The sequence below is a fragment of the Hyperoodon ampullatus genome (genome assembly GCF_949752795.1).
Source record: "Hyperoodon ampullatus genome assembly, chromosome: 3".
Classification (NCBI taxonomy): domain Eukaryota; kingdom Metazoa; phylum Chordata; class Mammalia; order Artiodactyla; family Ziphiidae; genus Hyperoodon; species Hyperoodon ampullatus.
The window spans coordinates 59873326-59896408 of NC_136916.1; the positions used below are offsets into that span (position 1 = coordinate 59873326).

At 56.1% G+C, this 23083-nt stretch overlaps 1 protein-coding gene across 6 annotated transcripts in view; it reads right to left on the bottom strand.

Moving 5' to 3' along the window:
- Window positions 1–2348: 2348 nt before the first annotated feature.
- Window positions 2349–23083, bottom strand: part of TLE3 (TLE family member 3, transcriptional corepressor) — a gene marked incomplete at its 5' end in the record, with an annotated part of 47737 nt that continues 27002 nt past the window's right edge. For 2 of the 6 annotated variants that reach the window (XM_079698995.1, XM_079698994.1), the window contains 14 exons: window positions 2349–4428; window positions 5528–5604; window positions 6728–6878; window positions 7685–7832; window positions 8689–8936; window positions 9316–9565; window positions 10361–10437; window positions 11285–11484; window positions 12043–12184; window positions 12599–12751; window positions 13401–13451; window positions 14375–14494; window positions 18436–18452; window positions 20032–20236. In XM_079698995.1, coding sequence (XP_079555121.1) covers window positions 4321–4428; window positions 5528–5604; window positions 6728–6878; window positions 7685–7832; window positions 8689–8936; window positions 9316–9565; window positions 10361–10437; window positions 11285–11484; window positions 12043–12184; window positions 12599–12751; window positions 13401–13451; window positions 14375–14494; window positions 18436–18452; window positions 20032–20236 — 1947 coding nt within the window. In that variant the 3' untranslated portion in view covers window positions 2349–4320. The remainder of the gene's footprint in view (window positions 4429–5527; window positions 5605–6727; window positions 6879–7684; window positions 7833–8688; window positions 8937–9315; window positions 9566–10360; window positions 10438–11284; window positions 11485–12042; window positions 12185–12598; window positions 12752–13400; window positions 13452–14374; window positions 14495–18435; window positions 18453–20031; window positions 20237–23083) is intronic. The other 4 variants (XM_079698998.1, XM_079698996.1, XM_079698993.1 and 1 more) reach the window with 4 other exon arrangements.

Here is a 23083-nt window from a genome sequence, read left to right on the forward strand (position 1 = left end):
CAGGTTTGTTTGTTATACTTTATGTTAAAAATAGCTCATTCTCAAACACTGTGTTCTCGAAAAAAAATTTACACTCCAGCATCGCGGGAGAGCCCGTGGGCAGTTCATAACATTTAAGGGTCTTGCCAGTAACACTTACAGCTCCAGCATCCAGATCTCTGTATCTGTTCCTTCCCGTAGACCCTGTAAGTTAGGACAGTCACTGCCCCTGCTGGGGTCTGGGCTGGCTAGGGGTAGGGAACAGGGATGGCAGTGACTCAGAGAGAGGCCTGAGGGTGACCTGGTCTTAGGATAGTCACTGCCCCAGCTTGGTCTGGCCTGGACCCTTGTACGTAATCTGATGTGACCAAAAACCGTGAAAGCTGGCTTCTGACGACCACGCCCTCTCCATGTGTTTCAAACAGATCTCCTTGTTTTGAGCAAAGGCAGCACAACAGAACTGAAGGACTGCAGAAACCAGTCCCTTCTCTGGGCTTCAGTGGTGAGCACTGGGACAGCCCACTTGCCCTGAGAAATGGGATAATCTCAAGCCAGTGAAAGCTCATCCTTTATTCACTAGTACTGCCCTGAGCCTATGAAGTCCTGGGTGCTGCCCTCCAGGGAAACTAGTCTAGCTGTGCAAACAGGTGTGTGAAATGCTGCAATTAGTATGAGCCTGGATTTTTGCAGCAATAGTTAGGAGGTGACTTTGAAAAGGGCTAAAAAAATGCTATCAAGGCTTTCTACCATCCTGTGGAGGAGGAGGTATGGGCAAGCTCGGGGGATTAAGGATGGAAGTCAGATTGTTTACAATACTTGGGTCTCTCCCCAAAGACTCCAAGAGGCCTCACAAACCTCAGAGTGCAAAGGAATCACCTGCAGAGCAGTAAGACGCAGCTTTGGCTTCAGGAGGAGGGGGAGTTGAGGTTCTGCGCGGTGGGAAGTGTGGGAATGGGAGGGCAGCGGTGGGTGGGGGAGAGAGGAAGGGAGGAAGCAGGCGCAGTGTGAGGCTCAGCGTGGAGAGGCTTGGTGAGCTCCTTTCAGGACAGTGGCTGTGATGACGGGAAGGGGTCAAGGCACCAGCAGCCGGTGCCCAGGGATGTGTCCCCAGCCGCACGTTCACAGGTCAAATGTCTCTCCCCACCCTCGACTGTGAGCTTCTAGCGCTCGGCCTGCAACTTGGACATGTCTCCATCCTCGACTGTGCCCAGGAAATCTTGGTAGAACAGCCTTTCTGAGGTAGGTCGCCTCCCCTTCTCAGAAATGGACCTGACATTGGCCTTCACTCCCAGCAGCACAAGACTGGAGGTGAGCATTATGAGAGACGTTTTCCTCTTCTACCTGCTGGGGCATGCAAGCCTCAACTCCAACCCTATCTCGGCACCGATGGGCAACCCACCGGGCAAACACAGAATTTTCTGGCCAGGGCCTGCCCTCTGGCCCCTCTGGCCCTCCGCTGTGACGATCAGACCCGGACAAACAAGGAAAGTGTGGTTCAAAGGGGTGATGCTTTTACTCAAGTTTGTGCAACCAGTACAAGACAGAGCTGTCAGCCAAACTGTAGCCCCAGATGGGCATTCTTGCTACCTGCTGGAAGCTTCTCCACTGGAAGCCTGAGAGGACAACCGGCTCCAGATATATGACCCGTGTGTGTGCAGTCCAGCTGTCCTTTCTAGGCTTAGAATAGACTGCTTTATCCTGATCGTCACTCCTTTTTTCAAATGTTCAACTCCCTTTCTTGTATAAAGTAACAGTAGGCAATTGTTTGTGCTGATTTACAATGACTGACAAAACACGGAGTTGGAAACCATGTTAGTCCCTGGTTCTAGAGAGATTTTGCCCATGGCTGCATGACAGCCAAGAGCCTGGGAACCATCCCAGGCCAGCCCTGCCTCCCTGAGGGCACTGCCCTGCATTTCCTATCCTGCCCCTTCTGTAAATAAATCCCTCCTCCTTCAGAAACGCACCCTTAGTGAATGAGAGAGCGGGGTCAGCCCACAACATCTGAATTTAAGCTTAAAAAAGACGGTGGAGGTTTTCAGGGTCCTGATGTGACGTCACAGACACTTTGCAATTCCGCTGGAAGTTCATCACACTTCATTTTTTTCCCAAGAAGTTTTGCAGTGACAGCTGTATAGGACTTTGGTGTTACCTGTGGGCTTCCCCTCAGGGGAAGTTAAGCACTCCCCTTAACTGTCCTGTGAGATCACTTTTTAGGGGCGGGGGCAGCATGGCAGTGCTTTGAAGAGAGAAGAGCTCACGTTTATGGATGACAAAGGAAGCTGCCCAGGATCCAGGACATGGGGGTGACAGCGCCCCACTCTCTTCTTGTGGTGGGGGGGAGGCAATTAAAACGCAACAATCAAACCAACCTTTAAATAGTAACTTTTAAAAATATAAAAACAGCTCATTACAATGACTTTTCATTTTCTCTTTTCTTCAGGAATCAACTTGTCTTCCACCCTCGCCCTCCCTTGTGGGGAGAGCCTTAACAAGAGGTGGCAGCTGAGCATCTGAGACCCAGAGAGAGAGGAGGGAGAGAGGGAGAGAGAAAGAGAGAGACAGACAGACTCTGGATATGCCTCCCCAACCCGTCTCTGCAGCCTCCCATGCCAGGTCGGGGGAGGGGCTCACCCAGAAACAAGAGGGGGGGTTGGGGGGGGTAGGGGCGTGGTTCACCAGAGCCCCTCCTTCCTTCTCACCAGACAGAATCACACATTATAAAATAATCCATAAAAATGCAGTATAAAAATTATCTTCCATATGCTACATCCATGGAGAGCCCACCACCAGGACTCACGACGGCCTTTAGCTTTTCCTTAGAAGAAAAAATAAGACCAAAAGGAAAAAAAAAAAAACAAAAAACCGAAAGACCAAAAACCCACCAAAATCCTAATACCTCAGAACATTTTGGTACCAAAAAGTGGCACCTGCAGGAGATGATATTCTACCTGTAAGCTGTCTGGGCTCCTAAAAGAGATGGGAAGCTACAAGAAGTCAGCCCAGTGTGCCCCCAGCCCATCCCAAGTCCCCTCTCCCCAGGCAGGGGGGAGATAAACCTCAGACTCACAGCTCTGCAGGTTAAATACACACTTTCCCTCTAAGGAGAGAGGAGGAGGTCAGAGGCAGGAAAGGGGAGAGAAGGCATTTTATGAAAAGGACATCACTTCTAATTCCTTTTATTCAAATTAAAAAAAAAAAAAAGCACCCACATCAGTTGCTATTTTTTCTCTGGTAGCTCCCTGAGCTGAGTTGCTATGCTTTCCTCTAACTTTGTGTCCTTTTTAGGTTGTGTCCGAAGATTAAGAAGGGCCGGAGACAGAGTGGCTTTGAACTTCCATTTCTCATCACGATAACCAAATGTGCACCAAAGAGAGATGGAGGTCGGGGTGGGAGGGAGGGAGGGAGAGAGAAAGGGAGAGAGAGAGAGAGACAGGGGGTCAGACACCTGAAAGGGGAGCATGGAGCTCAGGAGACTACAGAAAAACCCACCATTTCTGCTGCCGTCAGCCCGGGCTGGCACCCATCTCAAGCTCTGTCAGTCCGTCAGTCTGTCTGGAGCTTGGTCCTGACACGCCCCAAACGATTCCCAGGTCCACGTGGAGATACACTTGTCCAGGGGGATACCTGACAGCCAACCTGGTGGCCAGCCTTAGTGCCTCTCCTCCACCCCAGGAGTTTTCTCCCCCTTTTACTCCCTCTCCATTCTGCAGAAGGCTCCCTGCCTTCCCTTCCCGATGGGATCTTTTGTGTTTTTTTTTTTTTTTTTTTTAAAAAAAAAAAAGAAAAAAGCCACCACCACGAGTGGATTACAAATACAGCAGGCGAAATACACGGCTGGCGTTGCCGGTGGGAAGGGCCCTCCTCCCCGCAGCTGACCAGTCCGAGATAGGAGTCTGTTATTTACACTTTTCACAAACCTTGTGCGCTGCACAGTCAGGGACGTGAACCGCCCCCCCTCCCCTGGCACAAACATGTGGGCCACGCTCCAGTGTCCCCGAGCCAGGGCAGGGGAACACATCAAAAACAAAAGGGGAAGGAAAGATTCATGAGGGCGTCTGTGGGGAGCCGGAGCCACGAGCCCCCGAATAAATCTATGTGTAACATCTGCCAGGATCGTTAAGGGGAGGAGAGGAGAAATCCATCAGAGTCCGTGAGTCCGTCCCATCAATCCACGCCCGGGAGTCCCGACTGTGACGGGGGCACCTTCTCAGCCGCCGGAGCACAGCGCTGGCCCACTCGCCGCCCATCCTCCACGTCCACGGAGCCCCTCGCCGGGGTCTCCCTGGCACAGCTGAGTCTGTTTCTCCCAGAGTTCGACAGCCCTGTTACAGTCCTTGTTTAGTAGATGACCTCATAAACCGTGGCCTTCTTGTCACCAGAGCCTGTTACAATATATTTGTCATCCGCCGAAATGTCACAACTCAAGACAGATGAGGATTCCTTAGACTGGAGAAGGAAAGGCAAGAGAGGGCGGCGAGAGAAAGGATAGAAATTCACTTTGTGGGTACTGGACGCCCTTTCAGTGCTCTCTGAATTCAACCGCCCTCTGCCCGCCCTGGAGCCCACACTGCAAGGCCTTCAAACACAGCGCTTCCCGTTAGAGGGGCCCCTTCCACCTGCTTCCCCACAAGGAAAAGCTCGTTAACAGGGCCCAACATGATCTTTACAGCCTCTGAGGAGCAAAACAGGACACTTGAACCTCGTGAGCTTTGATCCTGAGTTTACAAACAGGAAGAAGCTTTTCTGAGCTGGGTGCAGGTGTCAACAGGCCAGACCCTCAGCCTGGTGAGCTAAGAAACAGGATTTGCACCTGAGTTTTGAAGCATGCAGTACAACTGGAGACTTGAAAGTTACGTGTGTGACACACTAGATGCCAGACTTCTAGCCTGAATCCAGAAAGTGGCTTGTTGGCTCTGAGAGCAAAAGTGTGACTGTGTGTGTGTGTGTGTGTGTGTGTGGCATGTCTCTGTATGTGTGTGTGTGTGTGTGTGTGTGTGTGTGTGTGGGAGCGTGTGAGTGACCAAGTGAGGGGGTGCAGCATCAGGCCGCAGGTCTTGAAAACTCACAGAAAGCCTCTTCCTTCTCTCCCATTTTCTTCTGGATCTTTCTCTTGCCCCACCCCTCTCCCTACTTGGAAGTGTTGAGATGAAATACGAACTTACTTGAGTATCAGACAACACTGCTCAGAAAAAAAACTGCCCAGTTTGCTCAAATGCCCAGCACACCTCCTGCGAGGGCTCAGCGTGCAGGCCAAAGCCAAGAGCATGTTTTCACTTCTCCTTGCTCTAGAAATCCTAAAAGAGCCCCTGCTTAAAAGCCCTCACCCTGAGGGGTCAGATGCCATTAGCAGCAGAGTGTACAGCCCACTGATGTGCCCAAGTCCAAGCCCTTGCCTCTGGAGAACCCATCCTGGACCCCTGGCAGATAGGGGCTGGAAGAGGCCGGGGCAAGTTCTGCTTTACCTCCCCCACCCCTGCCCCCATCGCCGCGGACGGGCCCTGACTCTGGGCAGAATCAGGAGGGGTGCTCAGATGGCGGGTGGTACCTGGAATATGCTGGCTCCATATGGTGTCCTCCAGGCGTTGAGAAGGTTATCTTTCCCAGTGCTCACAAACCACTTGCCTGCAGGCGGGAGGCAAAGGAAACATCAGGTTGTGGGCTGCTGCCCTCTAAAGTGAGACCCGCCCCATACATGGCCGGCTGCCATGGAAACACAGTGTGAACCGCTAACCAGTGCTGGGCCAACTCTTCACTTGTGAGAGACATTTTGTAACCGAGACACAGTAACACAAACATCAACACCGAGAGAATGCCTTCCTCTGCAATCAAGGGGAGGGGTGGGCAGGCTGGGACAGAGAAAGGGAGGATCTGCAGTTAATCACAGGGATTACACTGCTCAAAAGATTCTTTTTAAAGCCACTGAGGTCGACTGATCCATCTCGATTCTACTACTGGAAGACAGCAAGAAGTACTAGGAATGACAAAGCTCTGAGTGGCTAAAGACCCAGCTGAAGGCGGGGATCGCTGCAGGTGCGCTGCCAGGGCTCCGCCTGCGTTAATGCCCCAGGGTTCCCAAAGCCACGTGCGGAGCCTGCAATTCCTGGTCCACAGAAAGACCCGTCGGGGTTTAGAGAGGACGGGACGCATCAGAGCTGCACAGCCACAACTACTGAGTCCGCGTGCCACAACTACTGAAGCCCGTGTGCCTAGAGCCCATGCTCCCCAACAAGAGAAGCCACCGCAGTGAGAAGCCCGCCCACCGCAACAAAAAGTAGCCCCCACTCGCTGCAACTAGAGAAAGCCTGCGTGCAGCAACGAAGACCCAATGCAGCCAAAAAGAAATAACTAAATTTTTTAAAAAGTAAAATAAATAAATATATATATATATATTAAAAAGTGGGCCGGCAGATATTCCAATCCAGAATTATGGCCACCAAAGCCTGGGGTCTGAACCATCACCTGGAAGCACTGCTGGCAGGGCTGTGAGTACTGTTCCTTTGCCCCAAGCCAGCAAGGTCTGGCTCTGGCCTGGTCTCACAAGTGCTTGGTACCCTGTGGCAGTATCTGCATCCGAGGATGCAGGGGGGGATGCCAGATGGGGGGGGGGGTGTACTGGTCAGGGTCAGGGGGCCTGGTTCTGGGACCATGCTCACTTTGGGGCTCTGGCCCTTCTCTAAGCTTTGGGCCGCATCTATGCACAGAGGGCAGGCCAGGCCTCCCGGGGCTCCCACTCCCCCAGGCTCACCGCAGTAGGCGAATTTGAGGGACAGCACGCAGCTCTCGTGCAGGTGCAGCTGGTACTTGTCGGGCTTGGTGTGGTGCAGCACCTCCACGTTGCTGCTCTCCATGCCCACGGCCAGCCACTCCCCGGTGGGGCAGTAACCCAGCGAGAAGATCTGCGGGGGAGGGGCATAAGGAGATCAGCATCCTCCAGAGCCACAGGGGTGCGGGTTCCTCAAAGGCCCTGCTCTGGGACCCTGAAGACTCAGCGTCCCACCACTCCTTCCCCCAGCACCTCCCCACCTGCCATTTGCAAAGCCAAGCCCGATAACCCAGGGGAATGGGATCTCATGTTTCATCCCCATTTGATAGGTGACGAAGTTGAGGCCCAGAGAGGTTGCTGACTCTAGAAAGTAAGTGGCAGAGCAAACGCAGAGGTGGCGCAGAGATTTCACTTTCACAGTTATCCTCTCTGCCTCAGTGACTTCTGCCTTTCCTTAAGAAACATATGAGTAAATAAAACACTAACGTATTGAATAGCAAGATGAAAATATTAAAACAAGTAATAAAATGACAACAAAAAACAGTAATACCTGGCACTTATAGAATGCTGTCTATGAGCCAGGCTTACAGCTAAGGCTTTTAGAGGGACCGTTTCAGGTGCTCCCACCACACCCATGAGGTAGCTATGACTATTCCCATCCCACGTAAGAAAACCAAGGCCAAAGTGCTCAACGGTAGAGGAGCTGGGAATCAAATCCAAGCCGTTGGGTCAAGTGTGCCCAACTCCAAAGCCTTGTCGATTCTGTTTCATTGCCACTTCCTCCAGGAAGCCTTCCCAGATGGCTCAGGTTGGTCTCAGGTCCATTTGCAACGACGAGGTGTGAGGGCCCCTTTGTCCCCTGACTCAGCCACTGGGACCTGGGGAGGGAAGGCCCCACGCTGCTCCAATGGAGGGAAGGGGGGGGTCTCGGGGGCACACCTGGGAGGTGAAGTCGTGCTGCTGCAGCTGCCGGCCCTCCCGCAGGTCCCAGGAGCGCACGGTGTTGTCCAGGCCTCCGGTCCACAGCTTGGTGCCGTCGTGGGAGATGTCTATGCAGCTGGCCCCATCCGTGTGGCCCTGGAACTGCCTAGGAAGGCCAGGCAGGGATGGGGGTGAACTCCAGGGAAGAACCGATGACAAGCGGACAGCCATCCCAGGGGGCAGGCCAGCTCTGCCCGAGCAGAACAGGAAACTGAGGTCCATCGTCCCCTGGGGAGCTTGCAGCAGAGCCAGGCCTGGGCCCCTCTCCTATTCTGCTCAAGGGTCTTGGGCAGGGGCAGTTCTGGGAGAGCATACGTAACAGGGGAACCCCCCCTTAGCCCGACACCCCATGCCTCCTCAAATTGCATGCTTGATCCATCCTTGTCACCCCGCATGAACCACGTGGCTGAGGCCATAAACCAGCTGCAGGGTGCTATGACTAACGCAGACAGCCACACTGCACTGAGGGCCAATGCTGGGCCCGGCGCTGGGGTCCGACTCTAAGGAAGGGGCTTCACTCCGCCCGTTGCATGCAGGGGAAACCGAGGCACGGAGGTTAAGTGACTTGCACAAGGTCACACAGACGCAAGATTGAAACCCTGCAGCTTTGCTCCTGAGGCCCCACACTTAACCACCAAGAGGTACTTGCTCCTCCACTCTGGTCTCAACGCCTCTCCTCCTGCCCTCTCTGTGTGTCTCCACTCATCTGAGTCCCACACTCCCAGGCCTGCTCCAGCTCCCCTTCTCCCCAGAGCCTTGTGCACGCTCCTGGGCCAAGGAGCCCTCCATCCTCTACCCACGCCGGGCATCTGGCACAAGCTGTTTCCTCACCTGGGCGCCCTCGCCCGTGCTGTTCTGGCCGGCCCACAGCACCTCAGACAGGCCAGTCGCAGCAAAGATACCAGGCACGGCCAGCGAGGCCTTCCCGAGGACAAGGACCCCTGCCCCATCCCGTGCCTAACCTGACCAGGGTCTGGTTGTGCAGGTCCCACACGGCAATGTTCCCGTCGCTACAGCAGGAGAAGCAGACTTTGGCGTCGGGGCTGATAGCCAGGGCGTAGCAGGCCGGAGCCGAGGATGTCAGTTCGGCCTTGATGCGGGGCGTGGGTGAAGCCAGGTCCCAAATGGTGAGCGTGCTGGCCTCGCCGCCCACGATGAGCGTGCGCCCGTCGGGGAGCAGCTTGCAGGAGCGGATGTAGTTATCCCTGTTCTGGAGGGGGAAGGGGCAGTGTTCAGCCCCACCCACCTCCCCTCCTGGGGACCAGGAGGGTCCACAACACTGAGCGCCCTGGCCGCTTCTGCCCACCTCCTGCCCTTACTGAAGGCAGCTGCCAGTCCGACCCCACTCCTCAATCACTCCTCGTTCACCCCCCTTTCAAACTTTCACTCACTTCTTCACAAACCCCTGGAGGTCAGCATCACCTCCCCTTACAGACGATGAAAGTGGGGCTCAGGGAGGTTTGCCAGCTTGCCCAAAGTCGCCCAGCCAATACAGGGCTGCACCTGGCCGGGGGGATGGGGCTCTCCCCCTGGCTGCCCCACTCTCCTAGACCAGGTGGAAGGGATGCCCGCAGCCCTGGGATCCTCACCAGGCAGTCCAGCTGGGAGATGGGGCTCTTGCTGCCCGGCTGGCTGATGTCCCATATCTTCACACAGCCCTTGCCACCTGTGTAGACGTGCCGCGTGGGGTTGCTGATCGTCACCGCACACACCACCTCCCCGTGGCTGAGTGTGTTGATCTGCCGGGCGTGCCTGGGGATGCCAGGGCCTGCCAGGGCATCGTGGGGGAAGGGCACGGGCTGCATCTGCCCATCAGCACTCACGTGGAAAGAGTAGGCTCTGGGAGGGGAGAACCACACTTCTGCCATCTCCAATCCTCTAACAGTTTGCACAGCTCCTGCCCAGTTTGACTGACACCCGCCCCTGCCTGGCCTCCCTGCCTCCAGCTGTCCCCTCTCCCCAGATCTGAGGGCAACTGGTAACCCTAACCTCCTCGGCCTGGCTCCACCGGGCCGGAAACTGCTGCAGAGTCTGACCTTGGCTTCTGCCCCCACTTACAGATCCTTGCTCCAAACCAGGCTGCTGACCCCAAACTGGCCGTGGGACACCCTTCCCCGCCATCTACAGAATCCTGAACACGCTGACTCCAGAAAGGACCCAGCTTGAACGCCACCCCTCCTCTAGGAGCCAGTGGCATTAGGGAGAAAAACCTGTTTGCGACCCTCCAAATGAGTCACAGGGTGCACATCAGAGCCAGGGGTGAGCCTGTGTGGTTGGCCTGCTGTTTTAGGTGCCAGCTGTGGGCAGAACCCACAGGAGCCCCCCAAGGCCAGGGCAGCTCCACGGCATTTGGTTGGGAGACTGCAGTGTCCGAAGTGTTCCTTCCCTCTCAGAGCCCAGGGACCACATCCTCCACCCCAGCCCTGTCTCGTTCCCCTTTCAGAGGGAGCCTGGGGGCCGTTCAGGAGTGCGGCATGGCCAGGCAGCTTTGCTGGGGCTGCAACCTGGCCTATGGGTACCCCGAGAGGGGCAGACACCTTTCCTCAGGGGAGGTCCACCAGGGCAGGGGATGGGTGGGTGGGTGGTGTGCTCTCCCCTGCCCTCCCCAAGAAGCAAAAAATAGCCAAAGCTTACGGTTTTCCACCAGGAATGGAGGCAAGGCTGGAGGGCAGGCCCGTGGCCCGCATTGGGGGGTGAGGGTCAAACCCAACCTGTAAGGCAAGGCCAGGCCAGCCCTTAGTGAGGGGTGCCGCCATATGTCCCCCCACTATACATCCCCCCCGCAACGGCTTCCTCTTTCACCACCTCCTGTCCCACCCGCACGGCGCTGCCTCTTCAGAACCCGAGACAGCTGGGCAGAGCACAGCCCCTTGTTCCAGAGAGACCACGGGCCCAGGAGGGCCAAGTGCCTTGTCCAGGACAATGGCAGGAACAGGATGATGGTCCAGACCCCGAACCCTGAACCAGTTATCTTCCACTCCCACCCGCAGCTCATTCTCCCTGCTCTGCAAGGCCGAGCGGGCCCCTCCTCACTTTGTTCCCTCCCCTGGTGTCCCAGTGGGCTTGTCATGTGGAGAGGAGGCCAACCTGGGTTCAGGAGATCAAGAGAGAAACAGTCTCCTGGCAGAGGACCCACCTCTCCAGTCTGAACTGCTCTCAGTAAACGGCAGACAAATCTTGGTATAACGGGCTGCCCCATTTGCCAAGTCCCTGCCTCGTGGAAATCGCCCGACTCACCGTGGGATTCCCACCCCCACAGAGCCCAGAAAGAGAGGTGTCAGCCCCGCTTCCCAGATGGAAAGGGGCAGCCCAGGGAGGCTGTGTTGTGTGAGGTCACATGGCGACTGACGGGCAGGCGGGGTGGGACCCAGGTCTGCTGACCCCCAAGTGTGTTCCACTCTTACTCCTAATAAACACTCTGCCCCAAAGGCAGCTAGCTGCCTGGTCACTGGGCCCAGAAGGTCCCCTTTGGTGTGCAGGAAGGGCCACCCTCACCCCCTCCAACTCCCCCGCTCCTTACCCAGTCCCCCCAAAAAAGGAGCCAAAAGGTCTACGTACAGCTCCAAAGCTCACCATTGGCGATCGGCCATAGGCGGCAGCAGCGGCAGCGGCAGCCGCGCTCATCTGGGGTGGGATGTTGTGGAGGCCGGCATAGGCGCTGGGGCTGGTGAGGGAGCCGTTCATCTCATGGTGGCTCATCATGGCAAAGGGTGCAGCGTAGGAGCTGGTGATGGAGATGGGCGTGCGCAGGGCCGAGGCTGCAACGAGGCGGGCGTCAGCTGGGAGAGGCCACCAAGGGCAGTGGGCCCCACGCCTCCATCAAGGGCAAAGCTCAGGCCACCAGGCTGCCTCCCCACCCAGCAGCAATCCTTCCTGTGTTCTAAAGCTGCCTACTCCAGGCAGTCCTCCTGGACTGAACCCACCTACCAGAGAACCCCATCTTCACAGCCTAAGAAGGTTCGAGCTGAGAGATGTGACCACCGCTTTCTATAGAGCAGGACTCGGAGGCCCAGAGGAGGGAGCTGTTCAGAGCCTCACAGAACTAACAGCACAGGCAGACAGATCATTGGTGTCCTGACCTGTCTGAAGCTCCTTCCACACACCCAGTGCACGATGGCTCCAATAATCCTTGACATCGGTGTTGAAGCACCAGGCACTCACCTCCTTCTCAAACCTGACCAAGTCCCCCAGAGACGGGCCCTGGGAGAGCCCTGACTCTGACCCCCCTCCCTGGCCCCCATCTGTGAGGCTCTAGCCCTGGCCTGGGGCAGACCCCCTCCCCTCAAACATGGTCAGCCCAGCCCCATCGTGCCTACCCATTATACCTATCGGGTCCATGCCTGGAGGTTTGCCCGGCATCGACCGGAGTCCCGGGGTCGTGCTGGTGCCCGGAGTTGGGGCATCGTTCCTTGGGGTTGGTGTGTTGGACTTGAGCCCAGGGGTGGAGGATTTGTCATTCTGAAGAGGGTAGATGCAGAGACCAAGGGAAGCCATGAAGATTCCTTTCTCCCAAGAGCTGGGCACCACATGAAGCCCAGTGCTGGACCCAGCTCTGAATCTTCTGCCCCACAGCTCCTCAATTCTTGCCCGATCTTGTTTGGCAGGGACTGTGGTAATTGTTCCCATTTAATAGATGCAGCAACCAAGGCTTAGAAACGTTAACTAATAATAAGCACAGGGCTCAGCCTGTAAGTGGTAAAGCCAGGATTTGAACCCAGGCCAAGCCCCAATCCGTGTGCTTTCTACTCCAGCCCTCTGCCTCCCACTTAGCACCACTCCAGATCCAGACCCTTTTCCAGAACCTTTTCCCTCTGCCCCCACGTTCCCCACCCTCTCCCAGCCTCTGCGGCACCAGGGGCAGACCCCACATACATGACCAAGGTCTTTGGTCTTGGAGGAGGGCGTGCTGCTGGAGGAGGCCACCGAGGCGGGGCTGGTGGGAGCGTCCTTCTTCAGGCCACGGGCCTTGTCCAGCCCGTTTTCAGGAGGGGAGTGTGCCGGGCTGACCCGGGGCGTCGCTGGGTCCTAAAAACACAAGTGATGTGGGGATGTGCTGAGCAGTGACGAGCCTGGAGTCTTCTCCGCTCTGGGGACGGGAAGGCAGTGGGCACGGGGCATGGGAAAAGAGCCTGGTCCCAAGTGGGGACAATGAGTTTTTAATGACCTAGTCTGACCCCTTCATCCCACAGATGGGGGAAGACTGAGGCCTGGGTGGGTGGAGGTGACCTGCCCAAGATCAAATACAAGTTCAGGACTCCAAGCTGGGCAGCTGGGCCTCGGCCCTGGGTAGATCCTTTCCAGCTCCCCCTCCCTTGCTAAGCCTGACCCAGGGGGCTCGCAACCCCAAGATTCCAGGGGTGGTGGGGAGAACAGAGCTGACCTGGAGGACCATGGGGACCGGGAGCCAGCCCTCCCCTGGATCTTCAGGGGTCTCTCTCTGGAGACCCATCCTAGGAACCCAGCAGTGTGCACGAATGCCCAGCCACCAGGCAGTCAAGCCCTGCCCTCCTCCTCCTGACCAGCTGGATGCCCCAACCCCAAAGGCCTCGTCACCCAGCTGGGGCTGCTGGTAATGGTGCAACAGCTGAGACACGACAGCTCCCACCCAGGACAGGAGCAATCGCCAACCACCCTGCACAGGGGCAGCCGCCCTGCGACCTGGGCCGGCCCTTACCTCATTGGAAACGTCCACCACCAGATCGTCACTCTTGTCCCCGTCACTGTCCTGCATGGAGAGGGAAGCCAGTGAGAGGCTACGCCCACCCCAGACTGAGCCCAGACCACGCCCCTGCTTCCACCAGCCAGGATCTGAACCCGGGCCAAACCCCAAAGTCCACGCTCTCCCCACTCAGCCCCACCAAAGCTGACCTCTTCTCTTGCTGTTTGCTAGCCCAGAGCCCAGCCCCAGGGTCACTCTGCTCCCACGCCCACAGGCAGCCTCACCAACACCTGCCCAGTTATAGTATTTCTAAGCCTGCTTTAACGTGTCGCTCTGGAGCCAGACACCTCTCTCCAGCTGGCCTGATATCCACCACCATTTGCAAGTGAGTGCGCTGGTCTCGTTCCATCATTCCCATCACTGTGTGGGAGGGGTGATTAGCCTTGTCTCCCAGAAACGCAGCTGAGGCTTTGGCTGTGCAACGTGTCCAAAGCCCCAGAACAGCCAAGTGGCTGAACACAGAGGGCCGGGCCCAAGGGCACTGGGTCCCACACCGCATCGCCCCCTGCCCTCTGCCCCAGCTCTCAGCCCTGCTCAGCCTGGCACAGAGCAGACACCATGACCACCTGTAGGGTCGAAGTGTGGGGATGCCAGGGATGGCCCCCAGAGCAGACCGGAGGTTCTGAGGGGGCTGTGATGGCAGCACGGGGTTTTTGGGCCATCGGGGGAGGTGCCCCTAGCTCTCCCCAGGCCTCACGGAGGCCAGGATGACTTCCCTGTCCACTGCCTCCTGGCCATGGTTCTCAGGCTCACAGGACATCGGTCTGTGGACGCTTCCCCTGCCCGGGCCACCTGCCCTCCTTGGTGCGGCAGCGTCTCCTGCCCCCACCTCTTCCTGACTCTCCCACGACTCAGGCCCCGTGGGGTCTCCCCCAGCCCAGTCCACCCAATCCAAACCCCGGCGGAACCCGCCGCGCTCTCAGACGTACGTATCGGCTCAAACTGTCCTTCTCCTCCGCTTTCCGCTTCTTGGCTTCCATGCTGTAGTCTGCGGAGCCCCGGTGCTTCTCACTGGCCCGTAGGCTTTCCGAGGGCGACACCGAGTTATTCTGGAAGCAAGGAGAGTGAGTATGAACATTTCAGGCACACACTGACATAGCTAAGTGACTCAGAAGGTCAGCTGAGGTGTCGTGTGTGTCCTGCAGGTCTCAGCTCCATCGGAGGTTCCCCAGGGACGCCTTCCCAACTCCCCAGACTCGGTTCCCCTGGGAGCGACCCCAGGAGCACGACAATTCTCTTTTGTGGCTGCTATTAGATAATTAACCCAGCACGGGCCATCTGCCTCTGGCCTATGAGACTGTATGCCTCATGAGGGCGGGGGTCACGCCTGTGTCCTCCACCGCCCATCTGTGCCTGCCACATATATTTGCTCAAAGAATGGATAAGCTGAATCTGCACTGGGTCTCGAAAGATGCATCTGAGCCGACAAACTGGGGCCAAGTGCAATACTTCATCTGCTGAACCTGACAGGAGCGGGGAGACTGATCGGGACGGGGATCGCCGGGGTGCCAACAGGCCTCCTAAGTGGAGGTGGGCAATGGGGCATTTCGTGCGAACACCCTACAACTACAGCATGGCCTCCTACAACTTTAGAGAAACACCACAGTTATAAAGAAACAGAAAATGCAATGTCATGAAGCCTTTCCCCTCTTAAGACAGGAAAAGGTATAGAGGACAGGTAGACTCCCCTGCTTTGTAATGACGGGACAGGAGGGGCCCCAAGACAATGGGAAACGTGCCCAAGGTCCCCCAGCAGCAGGCAACATGAAGGAAACCCAAGTTTTATAGGCCTGGAAAAGACTTAACAAGTTCTCCCTTCAACTACAAAGCAAGTGAGGACGAGAAGAGTTTGGAATTTCAGGCCTGGGAAGAGGGAAGGCGGGCCAACAGGCGAGGCAGGAGAAGCACCCGCCAGCGGGCCCGGGGACGGAGCGGTGCTGGAAGGGGAGAGCTGCCCACGGAGGAGGACCCTGGCTGGTGGTGTGACGGGTAACCAGGAATGGCAGGCATCACGTGGCCACCAGCACCGGGCTGGGAGCAGGGAGGGAGGAGCTACGGGCAGGGGTACCTGCCAGCAAACCTCTGTGCCAAGAGAAAAATGTCACAACCCCGTCTAGGGGGCTGCCGAGGTTTGCCCCTTCCTAAGAGACCACGCGACACCGTCCCCGCTTCGCTCAGCACCCTCTTCAGGGCACCTGCCCTGGATCAGGCCTGGGGCCGGATGCCAGGTGTGGAGGAACAAGACACAGTCCCTGCCCTCCAGGAGCTCACAATCCAGCCGGAGGGAAGGCAAAGTCCACTTCATCCCCATCCCCAGGGGTGTGTGCCGAGGCCACGTGGGGACCCAGAGGGATGTCTGCTCAGAGGAGAAAGGCATCAAGAGGCAGGTGGAAAGTCTCCCCACTTCCCCAGAGGCCGGGGACGGTGTTCTGGGGGGGTGGGGGTGGGAGTGGTGCGGGAACCAGCCACAGAACTTTATTTCCTCCCCAAAGCCGGTTTCTGGGCAGCCCTTCCCTGCCAAGCTTCTGCCTGAAGCAAATTAAAATGGCAGAGTTATCAAGCCTTGAAGAAAATATGGAGGTTATAATGGAAGTGCAGCTCAACCTTCCCCCGCAGCCAGGCAGGCGCGGCGGCGATACACGCACAGCCGTGATTCAATTAGCCGGGGCGAGCGCCGGCAGAAAAATCGCCGTCATTTCATTTCAGATCCTCTGACGGTGGCCACCCCGTGCTAAGCAGAAGCGCTCCCAGCCCCTCTGCTCTCGGGTGGGCAGGCGGGGAGAAAAGGGGGGCACGCGGCTGCTCGTGTTTCTCCCCGCGACCAGGGCCACGGCTCAGAGAACAGCGGGCTCTTTCTTCTCCTGCAGTCAGGCTGAAAACCCTCGCTGCTACCGGAGGAGAGTCCTGTCAGGCGTTTAGCGGCATCGATCCAGCCCGCCTCTGGCTGGCAGGCAGCCAAAAAACTAAGTATTTTTTATTGCTTCAGCTAGGCAAGGAAATATGAATGAAGCTACCTCTAATTGGACTCCAGACTAACCCCTCTGGGACAGCTTCCAGCCCATCCAGCCGGCCCCCCTCCCACTCCGACACGGCCCTGTCTTTCCTGCCGGGGCCTCATCTGTTGACAACCTGGTTTCCAAAGGGCTGATTACGTTTGTCTACACTCCCTCCGACACCACGGCCGCGTGCACACATGTGAGCCCCTACTGCCTCTCCCCGGGACACCCCACACCCCCTCCCGGCCCAGGACAGCGTCCCGATTCATTTCCACGGAATTCTCCAGTGGCCCAAGGATGGCCCCTCTGCCCTGAGTCTGGATGTCAGCGAGCACTGCGGAGCGAAGAGCCCAGCTCTTAGGGGTTCCCCGTGGGTTCCTTTTAGCAGAAAGCGTTCACAGACTGGGGCACAAAGCCAGAGCCAAGAGCGACGAGGATAGCATGAGAATGTGTGAAGGCAGGGAAGGGGCCAAGCACCCACTTCTCTCTGCGGCAGGTCCCTGTTAAGCAGGTAACCTCTGGGATCCTGGGTCCTGTTCTGAGCAGGGGGTCTTCCTAGCTAAGCGGAGAGGCTGGCTGGGCAGGAATATTGCCATGTTACAGATAGAGAAACTGAGGCTCCGAGAGGCCAAGAGGACTACCCAACGTCCCAAGAATCTGGGACCAGACTGAGCCTTGAGGTGTCCAGCCCAGCCCTCCAACAAGGCCACCTACTGGGATCAACACTGAAGCAATCAAAATCGATTTACAGTTTCAGCTGTTCCTTTCTTTTTTTTTTTTTTTATGTTGGGGGTAGGAGTTTATTAATTAATTTGTTTATTTTTGCTGTGTTGCGTCTTCGTTTCTGTGTGAGGGCTTTCTCTAGTTGTGGCAAGTGGGGGCCACTCTTCATCGCAGTGCACGGGCCTCTCACTATGGTGGCCTCTCTTGTTGTGGAGCACAGGCTCCAGACGTGCAGGCTCAGTAGTTGTGGCTCACGGGCCCAGCCGCTCTGCGGCATGTGGGATCCTCCCAGACCAGGGCTCGAACCCGTGTCCCCTGCATTAGCAGGCAGATTCTCAACCACTGCGCCACCAGGGAAGCCCTCAGCTGTTCCTTTCTTATGCACCTAGCCATTCCTGGGCCCAAATGACCTGGATTTCTGAGCACACAGGCAAGTCGAGAGGGGACGTGAGCACTACTGCTAATGGGAGGTTTAAAGTCAGCCCGGGTAGAGGGCTGGGAAGGGGAGGTGGGTCGGGATGGAGGAGCCGCCCAAGGAAGCTGCTGTCTAGGTGGTTAGTTAACTGCCTGACCTTCCAAGTCCCACTTAACACGAGGTAATAACCAAAGCCATCCTAAGATGGCCCCAGATACAAGGACGGCGATGAGGAATAAAATAGCTGTGTTAATCGCTGGAGGATTTTTTTTATCCAGACTCCACTGTGCTTATTCAGAAGGCTTATTCACTTGAAACAGAACCTCTGAGCCTCAGTGTGATCAGAAAGATTTACAACAAATCTCAGAGCTGACAGACACGCAGGCAGCCTGCCCTTAATGCTCGCTTGCTAGCACTTTCTCAAACCGAGTTAAAGCCTAGAACAGGGAGAAAGCTCAGGTGTTGGGAGGAAATAAGGAGGATATAGGATCATACAGGGGTCAGCCAACTGGGGGGCAGGGAGGCACTCTGGCCCCAAACGAGGGGGGACCAGGGTCCCGAGCTCTGGGTTCAGCCCTGTGACTCCACAACCCCCCTTGGAGGGCCCAGGGCTGGCTGGCTGACCTCTCCAGTAATCACCTCTCATACAAAAGGCGGTTGCTTAGAGCTCACTTAGCCCAGCTCTTCGCTTAACAAATGATGGCCCTGAAACCTGGAGAGACGAAGGCTTCCCCGAGTGCAGGTCACTCAACAGGGGACAACACCCTCCTCCCAGGAGCCCACACAGGGTTGGGGCTGACCCTCCCCCAGCACCCAAACACCCCCCCCCCACAGGTTCCAGAGTGCTGGCACTTACCGTGCTGGATTCTCTCTCTTTGGGGACAGAAGGCCAGGACAGGAGGAGGGTCAGGTCCCCCAAGACAAAGAAACAAAAAAGAAAGCAAGGTCAGTATCGTCCGGTTGGCTTTTATGCTTTGCTAGTTCACGGGTTTTAAAACGGACAGCGGCTGGCTCTCTGAGTCACCGCGGGTCAGCCAAGGTAGGGCCATTAGGTGACGTCTCTCAGTTTGGAAATTAATCGCCCCAATTCCAATGCTTCACCTGGCCACCAGGCCCCGGTGGGGCAGCGGCGGGGATCTGTGGCCTAGCTCTCCCTGACATGCCGAGAAGGGCACCAAGATTACTGGTCAGCAGTTTTTAAAGCTGTAAACTTGGGAAGGATCGTGCTATGCAAAATATCCATAGGATCTGGGAGTTGAGAACATTGTTGTTATTTAAAAAAAAAAAAAAAGGAGTTATCAGAGTGGTATTTTGGTGGTGTTGTTTTTTAATTAACACTCTTCTCTGTCTCTTTACCAAGACGCCCCTGGAAGCTGAGGCCTCTGATTATTTGCCCAGCCAAGCACTAGCTCCCTGATCCTCCTGTCTGTTGTGGGGAGGCCCTCTTCCTCTGCCAGGAGGACCATCCTACTGCAGGGGCAAAAAAACTTAGTCTCTGGTTCCCACGACCTGCTACTACCGCCCCATGGCCCCGGCCCAGGCAGGATGGTTAACACTCCAAGCCCCCTGTGCCCAGGGCCGGCTCATAAGGCATTGGCCATGTGCCCCAGTAAATGTCTAAGGGCAAATCAAACCATCATGTGGTGCACCTTAAACAGGATAGTATGTGTCGATTATATCTCAATAAAGCTAGAAAAATAATATCTAAGGGCAGACCACACAAGGTGGCAATCTTTGCAAAGGGTCTGCTAGGAAGCCAGGCCCTCTCCTTTCCCGATCAAAATAGGCCCTTCCAAGGCCCTTCTCGGCGCAGCTGGTCTTCGCGGGATAGGTTGGGTTAAGTAAGGGTAGAGGACGTTCTCATTCCCAGTCTTCCCAATCATCTCCCTGCAGCAGTGTCACCACCACCTCTACTTAAAGACAGTCCCCTAATGAGTCTTTACTTGAGCGCCAGCTGGGTATCTTTTCCAAAGAACGTGGTCTCTGTCCTCAGAGGACTAATGATCCTGGTGAGGATACAACACTTTCCAGGGTAGGAAACAGAAGAACGGTAACAAAGGGCTCCGTCTTGGGGCCCCCAACTCTTGAACTCTTATGGGAATTTGAAAAGAGACCCTCAGCTTGGCCAGGAGGGCATCCTGAAGGGGTGGGACTAGGGCTGGCCCTTGGAGGGTGGACAGGGTGTGGCTAGGAAGATGAGAAGGTATTCCAGGAAGAAAGGACAAGATGTCTTCCAGGGAAAAGAAGAGCAGGTACACATCAGGGATTGGGGGGTGGCCTGGGGGATGGGGCTCCGGTTTCGGTGTACCAGGAACTTTTTAGATGGCTCCAGGCCTTTTGCTAACTCCTGGTCCTAGGGTGACAGCATTTGCTGTGTCTGTTCACAGAGGGGCCTCCAAAACCTCTGCCCCCAGCCATGCACTCTGCCCTCCACCCCCGCCCCGGGCCGCACCTCTGTGGTCCAGTTCATGGTGGTTCTTCTCGTCCTTCACCGACAGGTGGGCCTGGCTGCCCAGGGCACCGAGCGCCAGCAGCCCTGAGCTGCTCCCCGTCACTGGGGGAATCCCTGGAGGCTGGAGGCCTGACGGGTGGGGTGGCAGCTGCACCGGGGGGCCGTGCGTGGCGTGGGAGAGGTGCTGCGCCTGGAGCTGTTGTTGCTGCAATGAAGTTGGTGGTGAGTGCGGCTGAGCGGGGAGGGCCGGGGGAACATGCCCCCCAAACCTCTGCCCCCACCCAGCTCAGGCCACACATGCTGTCATGCTGGAGGAAGTCTGGTAATGGACTGCAATTGAGACACAAGATTTATGATGGCAAACACTCCATCTCCTCTCCAACCCCAGTCTCAGGACAGAACTTCTCAATGCATGTTTCCAAGCCCAAGATAAATACAGCATGCATTTAAAAGCCAGTCATCGGGGTTCTCTCTCCGTTGAGGGCGACCCACTTTTAAGCTCCTAGCGGCCACAGTTTTGCTCATGCTTACATGCCTGCAAACGTCAGCAGCCAGCGTTTCCCACCCTGAGCCCGTACCCTGGGGAAGGCTCCCTAATTCTGAGGAACTCCACGCCTGTCTTACAAAGCGGGGGCAGGACACAGCAGAGGAGTCCCGAGATCAAGAGGAGTTTGGGGCCAGTGGAATGAGAGCCAACGTCACCGGACATCAGAGTAGAAAACAGGGTAAGAGGAAGAGTGGGGGCTTTGGAATCAAGACAGACCAGGATTCAAATCCCAGCTCTGGCACTTACTAGCTGGGTGACCTCAGGCAGGTTACTCACTAAGTGATCTCATAACAATAGCTAAACGTTTCCCAGAGGCCTTTCCATGGCTCCCTCCCCTTCCAAAATCTAGTCGTGCATTAAGTCACTTATTATCAACAGCAAGGATAGCAATCCCTAATTAAGGATTCCGCTCAGCACTAGCCTCAGAGTCTTCTGTTCCCCCTTCCCCTTGTGCTCCCCCAGCAGCCAAGACAAAGCGCCCTTTATCATTCCCAAGATTGCGTCAAGAACCACGGGCACTGTGGCGCGAGCTACACCACGGCTGAATATTTCATAGGGACTGAAATATTTCTTAGGAATGGCTGGGCCCTTGGGTACACATACATCTTTCTTCTCAACGAGCACAACAGGAGGGGACAGAAATTTACTGAATGCCTGAATCAATGCCTGGGCCCTTTCCAAATATTTTCTCTGACCCTTCCAACTACCTGGCAGAAGGGTTCTGCCCATTTTACAGATGGCAAACTGGCACTTGGGGCTGGAGTGGGCAGCAACTAGCCAAGTCTCACCACTAGTGCGGTATCTGGACTCAAATCTGTCAACCACCGACGTCAGCCAAAGAATGTCCCTAAAGAGACCCTCCTCCCCAAAGCAAGAAGAGTTGGTGGGGGTGACAAAGAGCTCGCCTGTCAGTGTGAACTGTGGCTTTCAGGCCACTGATGAACAGACAACAAAACACAATGAAGGCCCACAGATCTGGACAGACGCGAGGCTCCAAAAGGCAATGAGTGTGTTTGAGGTCAGGGATTAAGAGCCCCACTCTTCCCCAACTAAGCCGCCAACCGCCAACCTGGTGCACCCCCAAATTAATGGCACCCCCAGTCACACCACACTCCTGGCCCCAGAGAGCTCATTTCTCAGTTTGGGGAGAAAGGCTGGGACCCACGGCCATTGCTCCAGACCTAGGACATCTCTTGGTGGGCAGTTTACGGAAGCTGCCGGTGGGCACTGGTCCAGGTTGCAGCCTGATCCCAGATCTGCCTCGAGACACCAGAGCAGAAACGAAGCCGAAGGGCCCCCTGGAAGCCCTCCCCATCATCCGGGTCAGAACAGGTTCCTCTTTTCTGAGAGTCATGACAGCTCAGACTCTCGAGCCAGACAGACTAAGGAAGATGTCCCGCTCTTTTATCAGTTATAAGACCTTAGACAACAGTGGACCTCTCTCAGCCTCAGTTTCCTCATCTGCAAAGTGCGGATCAGAATGCAGCCCATCTCTTCAGGTTGTACAAGGATCACGTGCGTTACTACATGTGAAGGCAAAGTAGGTGTTCAACAAACATTAGCAAAAACTATGAGTGGACCACAAATAGAACTGCATCTTTCACCTTTCTCTGATCTTGGCAACTTGTGAGCTCCAGGAAGAAGGGACCTTGTTTTATCCATCCCAGCACCTCGGGTGGGGCCTGGCGTGTTTGCCCAATACACATTTGCTGGGTAAATAAATGAAAATATTGGAAAAGGGTTTACACAGAGAGGCTGGGAAGTCAGTCAGCAGAGTGACTCTGTCCAAAAGCCATCCACCTTCCCAGATCCAAGCCTCCTCTTGGTTGGGACGCGGAGCATCAGTGGTGCATCCTGCTCCCCAAAACATGAACCAGTGAACCAGCATCAGAAACTTGGAACAAAGGCTGTAGTTGCAGTGGCTGTTTGGAAGACAGTGGCTTTCAAAGCTGCTAAGCTTCCCAGACGGAGAGGTTGGTTTTCAGCCGTGGCCCGTCAAGCAGGAGTGTCTCTTCTTTGCAACAGAGGAAAGGCAGCTTCCATGTACTTCTCATCTTCAAATACAAGAGCACCCCCTGCACAGCCAGAAATTCCCGAGGTCTGCTCCGGGGGGGTTGGAAGGCACAGTCGGGAGCGGCCCAGCAGGCTCCAGGAAGCAGGGACAGAGAGCCGACCTCCTCCCAGGCTTCTCTCCTGGGGCGAGGACAGATGCCAGGGCTTGTCGGGCCAAGGGTCTGCTAACAACAGTCCTGGTTGTGATAAAGAGTGAGATAAAGTCTTTGCCGCAGCGGGGCAGGGGGAGCCGGCTGGCAGTGATCCACCTGTCTCTCCGTCCCCGTGTTGCAGGCAGAGCACAGCCATCCTCAGGCTGCATTTCTATCCCTGTGACATATCTATGACTTCAAAGGACGATGTGCAGAAACACAGTGACATCCAAGTGGGAGGGTGACAGCGTTTTCAACTGCGGACAAATGGGATCAAGTCCACCGTCCACGGAGGGCACTG